The following is an 18,719-nucleotide window of genomic DNA, read 5'->3' as shown; positions in this document are numbered from 1 at the left end:
TGGAATTTTGGAGTTTTTATGTTCTTTTCTATACAAAGAGTATCTTACTATAGTGGAAGGGTCCGCTGGATCGACAGAATCTCGCTTGACCTTAACCACTCTTAGTAGTCTATTGTAGCCATTTCTCGGCGATCTCGGAGCCATATATACCAAGTGTGAGCGTTCGCGACAGGTATTATGTGCTTCGCACGACCCCCACCACTATCATCAAGGTCCATACTCAGGTAGTCAAGTAACTCGACACCATGGGATTCACCTACGATCCGCAGGTGCAACTAGCGAAACTCTTTCCTTCAGAGTCCTCCTTGGATAACATTGATGATGTTCTACTGTACATCCAAAAACATAAACAACAGCTGGCATTGGACATACAGAAAGAGACAGCCAACTATCAGCATCCTATAAACCCACAGGATGATATCCATACACTTACGCTGACTTTTGGGGAGATTAGAGACAAGTCTGCGGATACACAAGCTAAGATCTTGGCCATGACTTCCAGCATACAGCGATTGGACATTGTTAAGAAGAACTTGGTGCTTTCCATGAAGGTGCTTAAACGACTCCAAATGCTCGTGAATGCCTACAACAGTTTGAATGAGGTGGTTAATACTAGAGACTACAAGCAAATTGCTACGTATTTGGGCGTCGTTAGAGAATTGCTTGTTTTCTTCAAGCCATACCGCTCAATCGACCAGATCGGCCTCTTGAATCAACACATACACAAGACCCAGAACAAGTTGGTGGATGATGTGTTCATAGACTTTGAGGATTCGTTCACCAACAACTTTTCAAGTGAGAATCTCATTTATGGCTGTGAGATCTTGCAATTAATTGATGAAAAATATAAGGATAAGCTTCTTCAATGGTTCTATAACCTTCAGCTTAAAGAGATTCGCTCCATTTTCTCATCCACAGAAGAAGCCGGCAATCTCGATAACTTGAACAGGAGATACATTTTCTTCCGTAACGTGCTTTCAAATATCCAGACCAATTATCTTCTGGTTTTCCCAAAGCTGTGGAATGTTGATTATGAGCTTGCCAAGTTGTTCTGTGAAATGACCAATAGCGATCTCAAGGCACAGCTTACAAATGTGGCATCTTCTGAAGTCTTGCTAGACTCACTTACCAAAACTTTGGAGTTAGAAAAGTTCCTTAACGAAACGTTCAAGACGAACCACTTCGAGAAGATTATTCTGATTGTCTTCGAGCCTTACCTTACCACCTGGGTCAACGAACAAGATGGTGTTCTCAGTGCCAAGTTTATGGAGTTTTACTCTGCTCCAAAGATTCCTCAAGAACTCATATCGCCACAGACTGCTGAAGATATTCTTACCGTTCTTCGAGTTAATAACGTTCCAAACTTTGCAAACTCATCCTCCGAATTGTTTAAACTTTTCCAGAAACTACTCGTGCAAATCATCAAGTTATCAAACGGAAAGATTTTGCTTGATCTCGCTCGTCTTGATCTCAAATATCTTCGTGAGTACAATTATAAGGTGTTAGTTCCTGTTTTGCATCAGTCGGAATCAAACCCTAAAGGTCTTGAACCCGTCAAGTACTTGACTATGATCCTTAATACGGCTGACTATGTCAATAATAACATCAACGACTTGCAAGATAAGTTTGTCAAGCTCATTGATGAAAAGTACAAGGATCGCATCGATTTTGAACCTGCAAAGAACTTATTCTTCGATGTCATTGGTAAGTCCATCCAGGGACTTGTGCTGAAGGTTTCTCATGACTTGCAGTTTACCTGGAGACAATTTGAGAACAACGGTTGGGAGGCTATGGAGTCTGTCTCTGACACTTCAAATTACATGGAAGATTTCATTAATACCATGAAGGAGGATAACCGCGTCATCTTGACTTTGATCATCAGAGACAGTTATGTTAGATCTTATTGCGATAAACTCGTGGAAATGGTGGTTCATACCTTTGTTAACAAACTCAAAATTATCAAGCCGTTGAGTATCGTGAATGTCGAGCAGATCCTTGTTGATGTGGCTGTCCTCAAAAACTACATGGCTACATTGCCATTGTATTCCGACCCTAATTATGACGACACCAAGCAAGGGGAAGAGTCTAAGCAGGCTCCTAAGGCTTATATTCGGTACCTTGACTCTCAGTTTGGTAAGCTTACAACTTTACTCAAGCTTTTACTTACACCTGTGCTTCCTGTGGACAACATGATCGAGAACTACTTCAATCTTGTCGGTGATAAGTCTTTGCCCAGCTTCACCAAGTTCTTGAACTTGAAGAATATCAGTAAAGCAGACCAGCCAAAGTACATTGAGAACTTCAAGCTTCAGCTCACCATTCCTAATTCGTTAGCAGAAGATTCTCACATTCTTTCCATCCTTGAGGAAGACTCCGAAGAAGAACAGCAATCATCGAAACATCCATCATCCCAAGGGTCGCCCCAGCAGTTCGATATCAAGGAATTAATCTCGAGCCGGTCTCCTGAGCCTCATCTTCCTGATATTTTCAAGACTAATCCTACAAAACTTAAAATCAATAATCCGCTCAAAGATTTCTCCATCAATGGCGAGCAGCATGTCAGTAAATTCAACGAAAACTTCAGAAATATCGGAAAGTTTTTCAGAAAAGATAACAATAATGATTATCACTAATAAGGCTGTCTATCGTTCTGGTGTGCATGGAAAACTAGTATGTGCGAAGAGAGCTTCCCCATATCGGATATCAAGATCTATCAACTACTTATGACTGAAAAGCTTGTGAAGATTTGCGGGATACGAAGACCCCAGGATGCTACTGCTGCCATAAATTCTGGCGCTGATATACTCGGAGTTATTATGGTGCCTAATAGACAAAGAACTATCGCACATGAAGACGCCCTTGAGATCTCCAAAGCTGTTCATGCTGCGAGAGATGAAAAACATAGAAAGTTTAAAAATGCTAAAGAGCTCAATAGTCATATAGCTAGTCAATCATTTGCATCCCACGAAGAGTACCTTCTATCTTATCATGACTTAATCCTTCAAAATGGACCCTTCTTGACCGGTGTCTTCAGAAACCAAGACCCTAAGACAGTGTTCGAACTTGCAGAGCAACTCAACCTTGATATAATCCAATTACATGGCAGTGAAGACCCTGCTGAGTTTATGGCTCTTAACACTGACAACAAGTTTTGCATAGTTAAACGCTTTGTGTTGCCAGAACAAACAGAGTATATGACTAACTTCTTGAAGACTTTGCATACAACCGACAACAAAGGCTTTGCCTTGCCCCTTTTAGATTCAGAGCTTGGTGGTGAAGGAAAGACTATCGACTTGTCTCTTATCAATGATTTGCAGGGCTCTTTTATCTTAGCTGGTGGTCTCACACCAGACAACCTCAAAAACACGAAAGACTTTATTAATAATGTCGTTGGTTTTGACGTTAGCGGCGGTGTCGAAGATGACAGTGGTTTCAAAGACCATAACAAGATCAGCCAGTTTGTGGCAGAGGGTAAAAAATTAAGCATTTAGAGCAAAAAGTGGTATTAAAGTCTATACACATTACACGTTACACGTAAGCACTAGTCATCCTGATCCCAGTTACCAGGTCTGCGCTGCTGAGGAACCTGTGGGCCACCTGCTCTCTTAGCCATGATGATCTGGTCAATCGATAATATAGTATTGGCAGCCTCAGTAGCGAAGGTGATGGCAGATCTCTTCGTGGACAAAAGATCGTATATGTCGTGTTCCTTAATGTCCAACAAACCATCGTCGCTGTTGTTCTCGACGTCAATACCCTTACTCAAGTTACCTTCAGTAGAGTGAGCGGCATGCAATGCACTCAACACTTCTGTAGAATCAAAGCCGGAAGTCTCGGCCAAAACTCTTGGGACAACCTCGAAAGCCTTAGCGAAATGCTTGATCGCTAGCTGCATCAAACCTGGAGTCTTCTCACCGTATTGGGTGATCAACTTGACAAGCTCAATCTCAACAGCACCAGCTCCTGGTAAAAGAGCATTGTCCTGGACCAAACCCTTGATAGCGTTGACACCATCGTCAATAGCTCTCTCAATGTCGTCCAAGTTATTTTGCGTAGCACCTCTGAGGATGATTGTGGAAGTTCTGGAGATGGAGTCGTCGTTTTGTCTGAAGATGGTAACTCTGTCACCACCGATTTCTTTAGTTTCGATGATGTCAATAGATCCCATCTCCTCTGGCATAGGAGCACCAAGTCTTGGCAATGGAGTAGCACCACAGACCTGGGAAACACGACGGATGTCGAATTTAGATGGAACCTTCAACACCAAGATATCGTACTTGTTGAAGTAGTGAAGAGCCAACTCACCAATAGAAGAGCCGGCCACAACAACACGGACACCAGAGTCAGAAATCTCCTTACACATCTGGTCCAATTGCTGTTCTTCACCCTTGGAGAAGTCCAACATCTCCTGAGCATCATGAAGCAACACGGTACCCTTGGTCTCAGTGGTGGAAATGTCAATAGGACACGTGAAAACAACGACCTTTGACTTAGTGTTGACGTTCTTGACATGTCCCTCTGGCTCTCTTGGGAAAACCATACCCTTGACGACCTCAGAGTTGGACAAGGAAGAACCCATAATTTTCACGACTCTGACGTTGTCAATGTTGAAAGCCTGAGGCTTCTTAGGGTTGATGATCATCCTCACAGCCTCAACCACAAGGTTTGAAATGGATTCCTCGAGGCCAAACTGCTTAGCGGCGATGACTGGTTTGATGACCTTCAAAAGCTCCTTTGGCTCAGTGATGTTCTCCACATGGCCAACCACAAGCTTTTCCAAGGTCTCTTGCAAGAATTTGTTTGCCATGTTGTAACCTTGGATAATTTCTGGGACACTAAGACCAAGACTGATCAACTTTTCAGCGATATTAAGCAATTCTCCACCCAATACAATAACCAAGTTGGTGTTGTCACCCATCTCGAACTCCTGCTGCTTAGAAGCCTGGATCAAGAGTTTGACAGCAGGATGAACAATTTCCAATTCATTAATGATAGTAGCTGCGTCGTTTGTGATGAAAGTTTTGTCGTGTTTGTTAACAAGGATCTTATTTCTTCCAGAGGGACCCATCGAGGTAAGGACGATGGAGCTGATTTCTCTCACAGCCTCGATGTTTCTAATGATGGCACCATCAGAGGCGGAATACAGCGAGTAGCCCTGCTTGAAAAGCCCTGCGTTTGGGGCAGAAGGCAATTTAAGTGACATAATGTGTGTAGCTAAGTAAGGCTGATCTGAGGAAGGTTCTGGTGGTAACAAAATTTTGATGAACAACCTGTGAGATCACGTGACCGTGACCCGAATTTCCAAGGACCCGTTCTTGATATTCGATATGTTTAGTCCATATAAGTAAAGTAAGGTATATTAAGCTGAAAATGAAAATATTTCTTCCTTTTGCTGCCTAGACTTCTTGGTGTTGCGATGTTGAAGTGGTTTTGGTATAATCGCGTTAGGACTCTTGTACCTAGACTTGGGAGAGACTGAATTTTTCAAAAAATGCCCACTTGGCAAAGCCTTTCTTGTCATTTTTTACGTTCGTGATTACCTAATTATATTTCTCTCTCGTCTATTAATAAACGTCCGTAATACTTACCTGTAAGACTGTATCGTTGGCTGTGCTGGCTGCTGCTTTGGCGAATCTGCTTCTGCAGCTATTGTTCTGTTGCATGCTTCTAGAAAGCACGTTAAGGTAATAGCCAAATAAAAACTAAATACCTAAGATACATTGCATAATCCCCAACATTGTCAGTCGAGCCCGATTCGACAAGCAAACATTACGGGCAATAACCCAATTTTTTATGATTTACCAGATCGTATACGGCTCAACTGTCAAAGATCGAGATCTTCAATCGGCTTACCAACAAAACCACGCAAATTGTCTATAGACGTCGTCTTCTTGTTGAAGTATGCGCTCAAGGTTTTGTCGTAAATGGCGAACAATTTTTCATACTTTTGCAACTTCTTCTTTTGATCTCTCAGCTCTCTTTCATACTTGCTGATGTTATTCTGAAGCTGCTGCTGGGCTTGTTTTTTTCTTTGACGACACTTTGAAGCTGCTATTCTGTTCCTCTCCAATAAACGTTCCTTCTTCCACGCAGCAGTACCTGGGATAGGACCACCTTCGGCAGAGTAAATAACTTCGTTATTGTAAATAAGCTGATGGTTCGGAGGAGGAACGCCAGCAACATCATCAATAGCAGAATGAGGAGTTATCTCACCTGGCATTGGAGGCTCCGGTGGGGCAGATTGCTCCTGGCGCAACCCTTGCGGGTGTGGAGGCTGAGCCGAAGTAAACGACGACAGCGGATCCAGCGGAGGAATAGAAGGAGGACCAGGAATAGCAGATCCGGGAGGCTGTGGAGGAGGCTGAACATCATCGTTGTCCTCCATCTTAGGACCCAGAGGAGGCGGCCTAGGAACAAAGTCAGGCTGCAGCTGTAGAGGGTTTTGGTCATAAGGCAAACGAGCATCGTTAAATAAAGGGTTACCCAAGTTTGGGTTACCATGAGTAGGCTCAGGAGCATGGTGATGATGGTTGTGGTGAGAGTACCTAAAAGGCACATCGTTCATCTCATCGTAAGAGTCATCGTCGGCGAAGAACGCCTCGTGGTTGATAATCTGGCCGATCTGGCCGTTGGAAATCGAAATCCTTCTTCTTCTTTGAACACCCGCCTCGTTAGTGTAGGGTAGGAAGAACGTCGAGTCGATGATGGGCGGATTAGTAATCGGATACGAGTTGACGTCAAACGGGTTGTGGTTATTCCAACTGACGGATCCTTGGGTTTTAATATCCCCCATGGGCTGCACGTGGCCAGCAGGTTGTTGGGAAGGTGCCTGTGGAGGTAGCGGCTGTTGTTGCTGCTGGTTGGAAGGGTCCTGAAGAGGCTGGCCAGTAGGCTGTGATGTATTTGGTGCCATCATAATATAGCGACGTGGCAGGTGTGGCTATCTTAAACGTATCAGTCAGATGCTTAAACAAGACGAAACAGAATCTGGAAGTGCCAGTCTTATACGACTTCTTATGGGGTATTAGATGGGCTTCGCAGAAACCGAGTCTTTAGATGGTGGAGGCTGCGTACAGGCGGGGCGATTAGGTGGAGGGCACAGAGGGCGGGTAAAAAAGCGGCTTCCTCACACTTAATGTGGTAAGGATGTCCAATGGGAAAAGAGAGCTTTTGCATGAAACATGAAAGTTGAGTGAATTTCCCATACGGCCAAGGGTGATAAGTTTCCGAAACCGGGGTGGAGATTCCGTATTCTAGAAAAAGCTCGTTTTTTTGCTGCGTTTTACGGTGCCTGCTTACCGTTGTAGTGTACGTTTGTTGGGCACATGGCGGTAACTAAAGCAGCAATTCTACCGCCGAGCGTAGCCAGCGAGGCGAGTCTTCGTGGAAACCAACGGTTATGGAAAAAAAAAGTACCTAAAGAAGTACCCATCAACTTCAACTAATGGTCTCTGTTTCGCCTTAGATCTAGCGATCTTCAGTGTGGTGGCTGCGAAAAAGACGTTATCTTGATAGACGCTGCTCGCGAGGCTGGGTGCCTCGATGCAAATGCAAAGCAGTTTCAGTCAAAGCATCGTCAATGTTTCGGCATCAAGCAGCACCGCTGATGACATGTATTATTCCTTTCCGTTTCCATATTCGTCTATTCCATGCCGGGGCTGTTTTTTCATATCTGTGCTGGTGGTACCTTACACAGCCGGGGAGCACTCCGGCGTCACCGCGGGCTGAGACATCGACATCTGACGTAGTAGCGGTGATGGAGGTGTGAGTTACGAGATTGCACCGTGGAATTACAGATCCACTGTGGAGCTGTGCGTCTTGGGAACTCTACCCCTATTCAATTGATAATTGGTTGCGGGTGTTTTTTCCTGGGTTTTGTGTTGGTGGGTGGTTGTTTAATGGTGGACCTTGAGTTGCTTAAATATGTGAGGCTGGCAGAGGGTGCCTCTTTTTTTTCGCAGCCAAATTTGTCTGGCACTTGTCTCTCCTTCCAATCAATATATAACCTAATTTTAAGGTATCTTTCCTTTTTCCTTGCCCCATTCTTCGTGGTCTCCCCGTCTCCCCACCGGGTCCTTTTGCGCCACTTGCGATGCAGTTCAATGTCTTTTAGCCTTGGGCGCCTCCTCAAGTGACATCACCCGAGGCACCTATTTGAAGTAGGAGATCTGCTTTTGTTTTTTTTTTTAGTGCACCACTCACGTGCGTACACCTTAAATCTGGCCTGCTCTAACCAAAGAAGTTGCAACCTCTACATATGGGTACTTTTGACCTGTTGGCAGAGCTTCTACGGAAAAATGGGTTTGACCCGTCGGGGCTTGAAATGGCGCTCGAGGGCCACGATTTCCGTGACGAAAATGACCACGAGTACGCTTTCCAGTTCATTGTGGAGAACCAGCGAGGCATGAAGTTCTTTGGCATCCCTTGCTTTAACAGGAAATCCCTTATTCCCGTGATCGACCCGCCACAATATACCCGTGTGGATGGCTCCCGAGTGACGCTTTCCGATGATCATATTGAAAACTACCCGTTGCCAGACCTCGGCTGGCACTGGGGCTGGGACCAGTGGTATGTGTTGATGCTAAACGACGTTGACGAGCAAGGCTGGATGTACCTGAGCATTGTGTTCAGACGTGGGCTGCATTGGCATGGCAAGTATAACTTTGGCAATTTCGTTCGGAGACGCTTGTGGGTTCGTTTGAGGGTTCGTTCACTTGAATTGGCTGGAAAAGAACCTGAAACGGCTCGTAAGAAGCCCCAGCTCGTGCTTGAGCCTGGTGCTGAGTCTTTCCAGGCGCCACTGACCACTTCCTCGGAAGATTTGGATGTAGACCAGCAGGCAGAGCTTTCAGAGGCTCCTGCTCCTCCCAAACGGCTCCCCATAGCCCTGGTTACTACGTGGGCATAGTTGTTTTTTTATATTGCTGGACATGAAGCAGGCTTCATGACAGTGGATTTAAGGTTTGGAAGATGGGCTTTGTGACGAATGGTTGGGTCACTGGCAGTGCATATCACACACTGATAATAGAAAGTAGCATTCTAGCATAATGAGGAACAAAGAAAGCATAATTTAACATGTTCCGCAATTTACTAATACAGAAACAATCAATGTAGACTGGTTTAAAGTTTGAGATCTGCTGTTGCTGATTTTTAACACCATTGTTAACTTTGGTGGTATACCGTATCTCAGGCACTTTCCAAGGGTTTATGTTTTTGACGCGCTTTAACCAAAACTTATCAATATCTACAAACACCAATGTCTAATAGAGATCTTACACTTGCCGTATACGTAGCAAGATACAACTATCACACGAATTATTCTTCTCTTGACAGTATGACCGACCTTGCAATTTCTTTTGTTTCAACTAACACTAGCCTGTATTGCTAGACTAGGGCAGACCGTGTTACCCCAGAAGGTACACGCTAGAAACTACGCAACCAAAACAGCGTCAAAATTTGGCTTAGAAATACCAAAAGATGAAACTAAACCCTTTAGAGTTAACAAGAAAAGGCAGGATGTTGGAGTTTCAAAAGCCAATGGCAATGATGTGAGAGGTGTTCTATGCGTGATAAGGCAGTATTGCAGAGGTGAAGTCACCGACGTGTCTATCGAAATTGCCGCCGAGTGCCTGGCTTTGATAAGCAAGTGCAATCTTAGAGATACACATCTGATGTATGTTCCTTGGATTACTTTACTTGTTGAGTGCATTGTCTTTGCATTTGGTTCAGAGTTCGAGGCGTCTGAAAACACGCTTGTGCTTGTCGATACCCTTTTAGATACCCTCCACGCGTTATTCAAGAAGAGCAGTGGTGTATTCACTAGTCAATTGGTATCGATATTCATAGATTTGGCAGCATCTGTGTTTCCCAAGGAGAAAGCTACCGTTGTCTTGCTGCTTCTTCGATCTATGTCTTCGCTTGACTTATCGAAATCGTACATCAAACGAACCCTCTTATCGGAGCATTTCTGTGTATGCTTGGAAGAGATCCTTGAACGTCTTTTAGCATTGATACATATCTACGTCTCTACGTATGATGCTGATAATTTGAACTGCGTTCGGTCTACAGTGCTAGCAACCATGCTATACTTTGGACACAAAGGGATTCTAGACTACTTTAATTCTTTGTGTTGGTAATGGTATCTTGCCATGTGGTGATGTAATGCCTGTTGGGGATCTAATGTAATGCTATCATGCATGCTCTAATGGTGACATATACAAGACAGATGGTGATGTCTTGATGATCTAAGTTGTTCTATCTTATTTGCCTAGAAGTTTGGCGCCGTTCCTTCCAACAAGATAGCTCACTCCACTGCAGAATGTAGTGGCGGTTACTAGGTAACCAAAGTATTCAAATACCAAAGCCAGAGTATCATGCAAACCAGTTGCTTCATCGAACCAAGGAAGGAGCACCAAACCGCCAATGTAAAACATCTGCAATGCGGTATTCACCTTCCCCAAAAGATTAGGATGAACTGTATGTGTTGGGATCGATAAATCAGCGAATCTCTTGAATGTCTTGGGTGGCGGTAATGATCTCCACCTGACATAAAATCCAATGAAACTAAGCATGACGTCTCTACCAAGTATTAGCGTCGCAGCGTACCATGGCATTACATGTTGAGCAGAAAGTGCAACGGTACAAACTGTCATGAGGAACTTATCTGCTGCTGGATCCAAGATAGACCCCAACACAGACTTCAAGTTATATTTGCGTGCAATAAAGCCATCAACAAAGTCAGTGGCACATGAATAAATGAAGAGGGCAATGGCTGGTGTCGATTGACCGGTTGCAATGAAGTAACCAATGAAAGGTGTTGTGGCTATTCTTGTCATGGTAAGTATATTGGGCACCGTATAAATCTGGGATGAAATTTCTTGTGGAGTTGGAATCTTGAGTGGTTGCTTGATGTCTATGCTTTCATCTTTGGTGATATTCTCTTTAACTTTTATACGAGGGATCTTCTCTTGATGCTCCAACTTTTTTTGCAACTGAATCGTTGATGTGCTAAGGTTCTGGCGGAACACCCGGATAGGCGCCAAGGTTCTGGTGGGTAAACATAGTTTAGTAAGGCTCTTCCCTGGTAACGATTGGAGAGGTCGAAGAGACCTTAAAGGATGAACGAAAAGCATAAATGTGGGGTGGAGATCAACAAATGAAAATTTCAATTTTTGCTACTACTCGCACAAGATTATACAGTGCGTTCTACTAGAAGATGCGCTCAAAGGGTTATATGACCCCGCATTTTTAGTTCTATTAAGGTGAAAGCTTACTTTTCAGCTTATTTGGGGAGACCGCTGTCGTTGACCAAAGTTTGACTGGTTTCCTGTGGGCCTGGACCGACTTGGGTCAAGATGATTCTGCTAACTCCCTTGTAGGCTTCGTTATCAAATTCAATGTCAGAGTCAACGAAGTTGGACTTGGTGTTGGCAACCTTTTCCCAACCTGGAACCTGGTGGAAGTACTTGTGGATCAAACCAAGAACCTTGTTCTCGTTCTGCTCTTCGTAATAAACCACAGCATTTGGACCAGCATCGAAGGTGTAAGCAGCGATGATCTTGCCCTCCTGCTCATTCAACTTGTGAATCAACTTGATGATCTTCTTGGAAGTATCGTTCAAGTAGAAGATTGGTGGGACGGTGTCCAAGCACACGGCGTGGAAAGAGTTGGAGTCCTTCATGGTCAAGTCACCGAAAACTTCAAAGTTACGTTCCTGGATAGCCTGCTTCATTTCCTCGAATCTCTTTGGCACAACGTCCTTGATACGGTACTGGAACAAATCAGAAGTAGCGACAGTGCTCTGCATTCCTGTTGTCAGAGGTGTGTCCTTCTTGTCGTCAGAGACAACCAAGATGGCAGCCTTCATCAGAGGCCAGTGGTCAACTGGAGCAACCTCGACAGCCTTGGAGTCCAGACCATCAGCAGCATCACCCATTTCCCATGCAACGTAACCGCCAAACAACGATCTACAAGCAGAACCAGAACCCTTTCTGGCAATCTTGGAAATCTCAGACATCAGCTGCGGAAGTTTGTACAACTTAGCGATGGCCAGGACCAAGGCAGCGAAGCCAGCAGCAGAAGATGCCAAACCAGCAGCGGTTGGGAAGTTGTTCTCAGACACAATGTGGACACCCCATTCAGAGAACTTGGGCAAAGAAGAGTCTGAATCTTCCAATTCCTTTCTCAACTTCTTCAAGTCTTTCAAGCATGCAATGGTTCTCTCGCCCTTAATACCTTCTTCCTTGCCGTTCAACCACAAGTTGTCTTTCTTGAAATCAGCAGAAGTGGCAGCAGAGGTCAAGGTTCTCAAGTCTTGTTGGTCCAACGTAACCGAGATGGAAGAGTTCGTAGGAAGATTGAGAGTCTTGTCTCTTTTACCCCAATACTTTAAAGTCTAATGTTAGTAAAGGCAAGGATTCGAGCAGTCTTATTTACATACCGCAATGTTGACTGGCGCAGTGGCCGAAGCTGTGTAAACTGTCATTATGTGGTAGCGAAGGGCTGAAATTTGTTGAAGTTCGCGGTCTCGTATACGCGCAGAGACGAGGTGAAGGTGGAGATGATAATTCGACTTATATTCGACATACTAGTAGTTATACAAGATATTTGGTTAAAAAAAGATAAAAGTAATTGTGTTTTGTCACAAGAAAGGAGGGGGTGTCAATGAGTGGTGATTGTGGTCATTAAAAGGCGCTTACTGTTTTTTCTTCCATCTCCACAATCTAGCCTTGCAGTCACCACTTCCCGTAGCGAACACACCCTCGGAGCCCAGCGAGTTGAATGAAACGGCAACAGAAATGACAGAGTTACGGTGACCTTGCAACATCAACAATGGGTTACCGGAGAACTGATCCCAGAAGATCACACCACGGTCTTTTGAACCAGACAAGATGTACTCGCTGTCTGGAGTAGAGCATACACTCAAGACAAAGTCCTTGTGTCCAATGTAAGTGACCTCACAGCTGGACTTTTTACCGATCGATTGTCCGCTAACAGCGCCTTCGGCCTTGCCTTCAAGGTTCCACAACTTGACGGTTCTGTCCAAGGAACCAGAGGCGATCTGGTTACCATTAGTAGAGAAAGCAACGGAGTAGACAGAGTCCTGGTGGCCGTTACCGCTCTCGTTACCAGAGTCCAATCTCTCGACGAGGAAACCAGTAGAAGAGTCCCAAACTCTGACAGTCTTATCCAAAGAACCAGCAGCGATCAACTTACCGTTTGGAGAGACAGCCACAGTGGTGACGCCATCTTCGATAGACAAAGTCAAGGAGCATTGAGAAGATCTCAAGTCCCAGATTCTGACGGTGCGGTCACCAGAACCGGAAACCAAACGGTCACCATCAGGGAAGAAGTCCAACGAGTAGATATCTTGTTCGTGTCCTCTCAAGATTTTGATAATTCTTTTCGTTGACAAGTCCCAAATTCTGATCAACTTGTCCTCGGCACCGGTAGCCAAAAGCTTTCCATCTGGAGAGAAACAGACGGATCTGATGTACAAGTCACCGTTGGCGTTGGCAGAAGCAGCAGAGTTGGCACCGTCCTTGTTGTCGCCATCACCTTCGCCCTCGACGGCATTGCTGTTAGAGCTGTTGTCATCGATCAACTTGGCAATCAAAGCACCAGTCTTCACATCAAAGACCTGAGTGGTCTTGTTGCAACCAGTAGCGATGAATTCACCGTTCTTGGAGAACTTAACACAGCACACGACAGAAGAGTGATCCAAAGACTGGATCAAGTCAACGTCCAAGTCACGCTTGAAAGCTGGGTTATAAAGCACATAAAACTCTGGGGTCTGCTTCTTAAAGTCTGGGTTAGCCTTGGCCACATCCAAGTCCGAGAGGAAAGGAGGAATCTCCTTAACGTGCAAGTTCTTCTCCTGTGGGTTGACAATGTACTGAGACTTGTCGACAACGGTCAAAGCGGAAGAGAACTCCAGAGACTTAGGAGCATCCTTGACAGGCTCCGATCTGGACACGTTTGGCAGTTTCTTGGCCTCGGTCTTAGGGGGCTTGATGGAAGCAGGCTGCAGAGGAGGCTGCAGATGTGGAGGAGGAGGTTGCTGCTGTTGTTGCTGGTGAGGAGGCTGGGGTTGTTGAGGTTGTTGAGGAGGCTGAGGTTGTTGAGGCTGCTGCTGTTGTTGTTGTTGCTGGTAGGAGTAAGGATACTGAGGAGTTGGAGCACCGTTTGGTTTACCCAGATGAGCTTGTCTGTCTCTGTTTTCCAACTCAGTTTTCAAACGCAAGATCTCCTCCTCGTAGGCTTCCTTGATCTTTCTGTGAGCCATTTCCAATTCGTAGACAGTTTGACGGATCTGCTGCATTTCAGCAGTCTGCTGGTTACACTTGAGGTCATAGTCCTCCTTGACCTTGGAGTAGTTGGAGGCTTCGTTGAAAGCAAAATCGAACTCCTGCTTGACGGCGTCCAACAATTCATTGAGTCTTTGCTGGTGTCTTTTCTGCTGTTGCAGCTGGGACTGGGAAGGCTGCAGCTGCGAGTTAGCGTACACCGACATGGCGATAGTCAAGTCTGGGGATTAGGTATGTATAAGGATATAAAAAAAAAAACGGGATATGTGTGGCGCCGATGTAAAAAGGTGTTTTGGCAGGGAAAGGACGAAAGGACGTTGAGGGTGGAGTTTTTTTTTTTTTTTTTTTTTTTTTCCTAGTGGTGAGAAATTGACTTGAGAAAAAGCGAACCTTGAGAAAAATCATTTTTTTGTCCCTCGAGCCTGAACGGAAAGGGGACCCTCGAGAGAGGCAAAAAGCAACCGCCCAACACTCCAAAAACTATATAAAGCGAGGATTTCCCCCCGGATTGAATTTGTTCTACGCTTTTTTACGCCTTCATCCTCTCTCCAAAGTATTTCTAATATCCTCGCCAGGGTCCAGGCGCCTCTTGTGCGTTTGCTTCTTCTTTATCGATGCGAAAGAAACCAGCAGCTGGGCGACAAAGTGCTGGGCGGTTGAGGAAATATGGGGTGCACCCCCACCAGTTGGCCTTAGGAGGGGGCGTTTTTGACAGAGCGAAGGTTAAAAAAAATGAAGACAGCAAAGTGCGAAATGGAAAAAAAAAAAAAACAAATGCGAGGCAAACAAGAAAAATGAATGGAGAGTTAATGTGTGGGAGTGGATTTCCGCAGGACTTTGAATGGAGAGGGAATGGCAGAGGCAGTGGAAGGGGCAGAGGCAGTGGAAGGGGCAGTGGCAGTGGGAGAAGAAGACAAAATGGCAAAAATGAAGTAGAAAAGACAAAAAGTGGATTCGGTGTTTAGCCGTGGGATCGGAAGAGGTGAAATTGACTGGATGGTTTTGTGGGATATTTGGGGTTTCTTGGGAGTGGAAGTGGAGGAGGGAGTGGGTTTTAGTGGTGGTTGGTTTGTGTAGGTGTAGGCTTTTTGCACTGGCTGCTACTGGTTAACTCTGGAGGATTACTGGCAGGGATTGTAAAGTTAAAAATGTCGTAGGGAGTAGGTTTGATTTTTTGGGAAGAGGGAATATGGTGATTTTTCTATCTTCTTTATTATGTCTTTTACCTTTTCAATGGCTGCTTGTTCGTGGTGGTTGGTTCGTTGGTGGCTTCCAGTTGTTCAGCATTAACCTTCACTATCTGTGACTAGTCTGTGTTCTATAACTTTTCATGTCCACTGTAACACCACTGAGTCTCCTAAGTTGGTCCTCTAGTCCCTTTGTCATCTTTTCATTCTCTATGGTTGGCTTATACCAAGGGTAACGCTAACCGGCGTAGGAGTACACATGAAGTATCCTTGAACAATTGGCAACGTGGACCTTGATCAGTACCTAATCCTCATGAACCGAATAATGATTGGATTTCATCACTTTCCCGTGGTTACTGTTTCTATTGGCTGACGAGGAAATATGCCTTCAAAGTAAGCTGTTTCGTACATTGTTGCATCGTCTGGGTCATCTAGGACCACTTGGAAACAACAAGAAACCTAAATTTAAGATAAATTAAATCTCTTTATTCGGATTTGTGCTTTCATAAACAAAACCAAAGAGCATTCATTCATTATCTCTTGTAGTTGAGCTCGTCAATGGCTGCAAACGCTCACTATTAACGTTCCCAATAGACCTCTTCCTCTTCCCACACCTTTAAAAGAAAAAGAACAACTAATTAAAATAGCATTGAAGCCTAAGCATTCTCTTTTATCCTTCTTTAAACCAGTGAATTTCTTATCCTCCCTTGTTTGTCCTCCCCTTGGAGTCCCCTATTGGAAAACCTGTGCGACTCCAGGTTTCATCGCACTATAACCTCTGCCATCACTCGTCTTATCTTCAACAATGGTGTACTTGGGCAACAAGGTCTTTAGAGGCAAGAAGGAACAAGAAGCTTTCGATAAGAGTTTCGCCGGAAGGTACCAGAAACTTCTTAAGAAGAATCACTTCCTTTTCTTTGGCCTTCCTTTCATGTTGAGCATTTTCGCTGGATCGTTATACCTCCAGAAGTTCACTGCCGTCAAGTGGGAGAAGTACGATGAGAGACACAGACAGTTGAGTGAAGACGAAATGCTTGGTATGATTGACAACAAGCGGTCGTTTGATAAACGTGACGATTTCTATAGGCTCCAGGGTCTTTTGAGGGACCATACGGATGATGTGAAAGATGACTACGAGATTGTTCGTGTGCTGAGGAAGAAGGAAGATGAACCTGTCTGGTGGAAGCCATAAGAGACGAAAGAGGACGATTTTTGGCTCGTTTATTGCATGTCTATTGCGTTTATGTGGTTCACTGCCGTGGGGATAGCCCGGAAGCAAGATGGAAGGATGCGTCTGGAGCCCAAGATGTGTATCTGTAAGGCTCTAGCAGCTTTGCTGTCTCGGAGACACTCACACAAGCCATCTACTGGCGTTTTGGGCACGATGATGGCTTATTGAATGAGATTTTCAGACACATCGCCTTCTCTGCGCCCCGGCCAAATGGTGGTCTATCCATCATGAACAATTATCAATTCTTCATTTCACTGTTCATAGTTTGTCATGTCATTTTGGCTTCAAGCCGTATCGTTTAGTTCCCTGTCTGGGAAGGTCTATAGGTAAACGCGAAAAAGTATAATACAAAGATCATCGCATCTCATCTCCAACTACATAAGAAATGGTTTCATTCTCATGCGAGGTCTGCAACGACACGGTTATTAAGAAGAAGTTGGATCAGCATCGTTCCAGGTGTCCTGATGCCTATTATACTTGCATAGACTGTTCGACCACCTTTAATGGTGTTGAATACCGCTCGCATACTCAATGCATCTCGGAAGCTGAGAAGTACGAGAAGGGCTTGTACAAGGGAAAGAAGCATAACAACAACGCTAAGCCTGTTCAAAAACAAGAGCCAAAGCCCGTGGAACCTAAACCTTCCGCCAAGCCAGTCAAGGAAACTAAAACTAAATCCAAATCGGACAAGAAGAAGTCCAAGACTCTTGACTTGACCAAGTACGGAGACGGTTCCTTGTACAAGATCGTCAAGGCTATCAGCAGCGATACCAAGAAGGACAAGAAGGACGTCTTGAAGCTGCTTAATGTCAAAATCGTGGACGGTAAAATCGTCTTGACACCTAACTAAGCATTAGTGCTAACTTTTGGCGCTTTTATTGAGGGCACGGTTCATCTTCGCATAGAACTGACTAAGGGTATTGTATGGGAAAACAAGACTGTCTTGTAAATAGTCAGGAAGGTTTTTTCTTAATCTGTTCTTCACAGACGTAGGCACTTCCTTTAAGAAAGTAGGGATATAGTTAACTTCCGCAGACTGTTCGAACAGTTTCTTGATAACGAGTTTGTACTCCACTGTAATAGTACTAGGATCGTCCTCGCCATTGGTACTTGATTGTTTCACTTCAAAGTGGAATTTGTCCTTGTCCTCCTCGTAATTCGTTATTCTCACGCCAGTAAGAAGCTCAAGCATATCGAGAGTAACTCCGATAGTCTTCAATTCCAGCGCTAAGTCTTCCAGGCTGATCATCAGGGTAGAAGCAGAGCTGGTTCTGATAGGCAGCTGGTACATTTCACCAGCCAGTCTTTTCTGAGGAGTAGCATGGGCGTCACGAGAGGAAGCTGAGCCATTATCTTGTAGTCGCAGCACTTGTCTGGTAAGGGTATCTATCAGGTCTTGTTTCCTCTGGAGTTCTGTCTTCAATTGACGTATAAGGCTGGCATCGTTCTCAATCTGTAGTTCAGCGGTACGCTTATATTCTCTCAAATGAGCCTCAGCGTCGCTGCCAACAAGCGTATTGATATAACCCAAAAGATCATTGCTAGACGTAGCCAGCACTATATCCTGTTCTGTGATTTTGCCTCTTGGAGCAGGAGTAGCTGAAGCTGAAGATGGATGGTTCAATGAAGGGACCCTAGACAACAGCTTTGGGAACTCCACCGGCTCAGGAACCTTCCTTGACGGCAGAACCTGAGGCAACCCATACTCATCCTTTGTTTTCTTCTTTGTGGCACGTTTCTTTGGAGGTGCTTTCTTCGTTTCCTTCTTCACTGGTTTGGCAACTTTCTCAGTGGGGTTCTTCCGTCTAGGCGATTTACGTAAACCGCTTTCTTCAGAAATCATCTCTACCGATTCATCAGGGTCAGGTTGGCTTTTAGCTCTCGGCATACTGTAGCAATGGTTGTCTTTTAGCTAGACGTGTTTGTAGGTGATGATGTTTGATCTTGTTTGTTTATGGTAAATGCGCACCATAGTACCGCGGAGCCGCCCATACA

The 18,719-nt window shown here is 44.7% G+C and overlaps 10 protein-coding genes across 10 annotated transcripts; 5 read left to right on the top strand and 5 right to left on the bottom strand. All coding sequences in view use genetic code 12, as the record gives it.

Moving 5' to 3' along the window:
- Positions 1–245: 245 nt before the first annotated feature.
- VPS53 (Vps53p) lies at positions 246–2,633 on the top strand (the record flags this gene model as incomplete). The annotated part of the gene is made up of 1 exon (XM_025486581.1): positions 246–2,633. The coding sequence occupies one exon, from the start codon at positions 246–248 to the stop codon at positions 2,631–2,633; it is 2,388 nt and encodes a 795-aa protein (XP_025344131.1).
- Positions 2,634–2,723: 90 nt separating this feature from the next.
- On the top strand, positions 2,724–3,491 carry TRP1 (phosphoribosylanthranilate isomerase; the record flags this gene model as incomplete). Its single annotated transcript, XM_025486580.1, has 1 exon — positions 2,724–3,491. The coding sequence occupies one exon, from the start codon at positions 2,724–2,726 to the stop codon at positions 3,489–3,491; it is 768 nt and encodes a 255-aa protein (XP_025344130.1).
- A 50-nt stretch (positions 3,492–3,541) lies between these two features.
- Positions 3,542–5,203, bottom strand: CCT8 (chaperonin-containing T-complex subunit; the record flags this gene model as incomplete). The annotated part of the gene is made up of 1 exon (XM_025486579.1): positions 3,542–5,203. The coding sequence occupies one exon, from the start codon at positions 5,201–5,203 to the stop codon at positions 3,542–3,544; it is 1,662 nt and encodes a 553-aa protein (XP_025344129.1).
- A 621-nt stretch (positions 5,204–5,824) lies between these two features.
- On the bottom strand, positions 5,825–6,913 carry RCA1 (Rca1p; the record flags this gene model as incomplete). The annotated part of the gene is made up of 1 exon (XM_025486578.1): positions 5,825–6,913. One exon carries the CDS (start codon positions 6,911–6,913, stop codon positions 5,825–5,827), a length of 1,089 nt encoding a protein of 362 aa, XP_025344128.1.
- Positions 6,914–8,257: 1,344 nt separating this feature from the next.
- Positions 8,258–10,136, top strand: CXQ85_002916 (uncharacterized protein; the record flags this gene model as incomplete). The annotated part of the gene is made up of 2 exons (XM_025486577.1): positions 8,258–8,898; positions 9,497–10,136. 2 exons carry the CDS (start codon positions 8,258–8,260, stop codon positions 10,134–10,136), a joined length of 1,281 nt encoding a protein of 426 aa, XP_025344127.1.
- A 123-nt stretch (positions 10,137–10,259) lies between these two features.
- CXQ85_002915 (diphosphomevalonate decarboxylase) lies at positions 10,260–12,484 on the bottom strand (the record flags this gene model as incomplete). The annotated part of the gene is made up of 3 exons (XM_025486576.1): positions 10,260–10,939; positions 11,296–12,394; positions 12,440–12,484. The coding sequence occupies 3 exons, from the start codon at positions 12,482–12,484 to the stop codon at positions 10,260–10,262; spliced, it is 1,824 nt and encodes a 607-aa protein (XP_025344126.1).
- A 210-nt stretch (positions 12,485–12,694) lies between these two features.
- On the bottom strand, positions 12,695–14,512 carry TUP1 (chromatin-silencing transcriptional regulator; the record flags this gene model as incomplete). The annotated part of the gene is made up of 1 exon (XM_025486575.1): positions 12,695–14,512. One exon carries the CDS (start codon positions 14,510–14,512, stop codon positions 12,695–12,697), a length of 1,818 nt encoding a protein of 605 aa, XP_025344125.1.
- Positions 14,513–16,298: 1,786 nt separating this feature from the next.
- CXQ85_002913 (uncharacterized protein) lies at positions 16,299–16,685 on the top strand (the record flags this gene model as incomplete). The annotated part of the gene is made up of 1 exon (XM_025486574.1): positions 16,299–16,685. The coding sequence occupies one exon, from the start codon at positions 16,299–16,301 to the stop codon at positions 16,683–16,685; it is 387 nt and encodes a 128-aa protein (XP_025344124.1).
- Positions 16,686–17,109: 424 nt separating this feature from the next.
- On the top strand, positions 17,110–17,574 carry CXQ85_002912 (uncharacterized protein; the record flags this gene model as incomplete). Its single annotated transcript, XM_025486573.1, has 1 exon — positions 17,110–17,574. One exon carries the CDS (start codon positions 17,110–17,112, stop codon positions 17,572–17,574), a length of 465 nt encoding a protein of 154 aa, XP_025344123.1.
- Positions 17,575–17,599: 25 nt separating this feature from the next.
- CXQ85_002911 (uncharacterized protein) lies at positions 17,600–18,612 on the bottom strand (the record flags this gene model as incomplete). Its single annotated transcript, XM_025486572.1, has 2 exons — positions 17,600–17,635; positions 17,659–18,612. The coding sequence occupies 2 exons, from the start codon at positions 18,610–18,612 to the stop codon at positions 17,600–17,602; spliced, it is 990 nt and encodes a 329-aa protein (XP_025344122.1).
- Between the last annotated feature and the right edge of the window lie 107 nt (positions 18,613–18,719).

Source organism: Candidozyma haemuli, assembly GCF_002926055.2.
Source record: "Candidozyma haemuli strain B11899 chromosome Unknown D_2014730914, whole genome shotgun sequence".
Classification (NCBI taxonomy): domain Eukaryota; kingdom Fungi; phylum Ascomycota; class Pichiomycetes; order Serinales; family Metschnikowiaceae; genus Candidozyma; species Candidozyma haemuli.
This window is presented reverse-complemented; position numbering and strand designations above follow the sequence as displayed.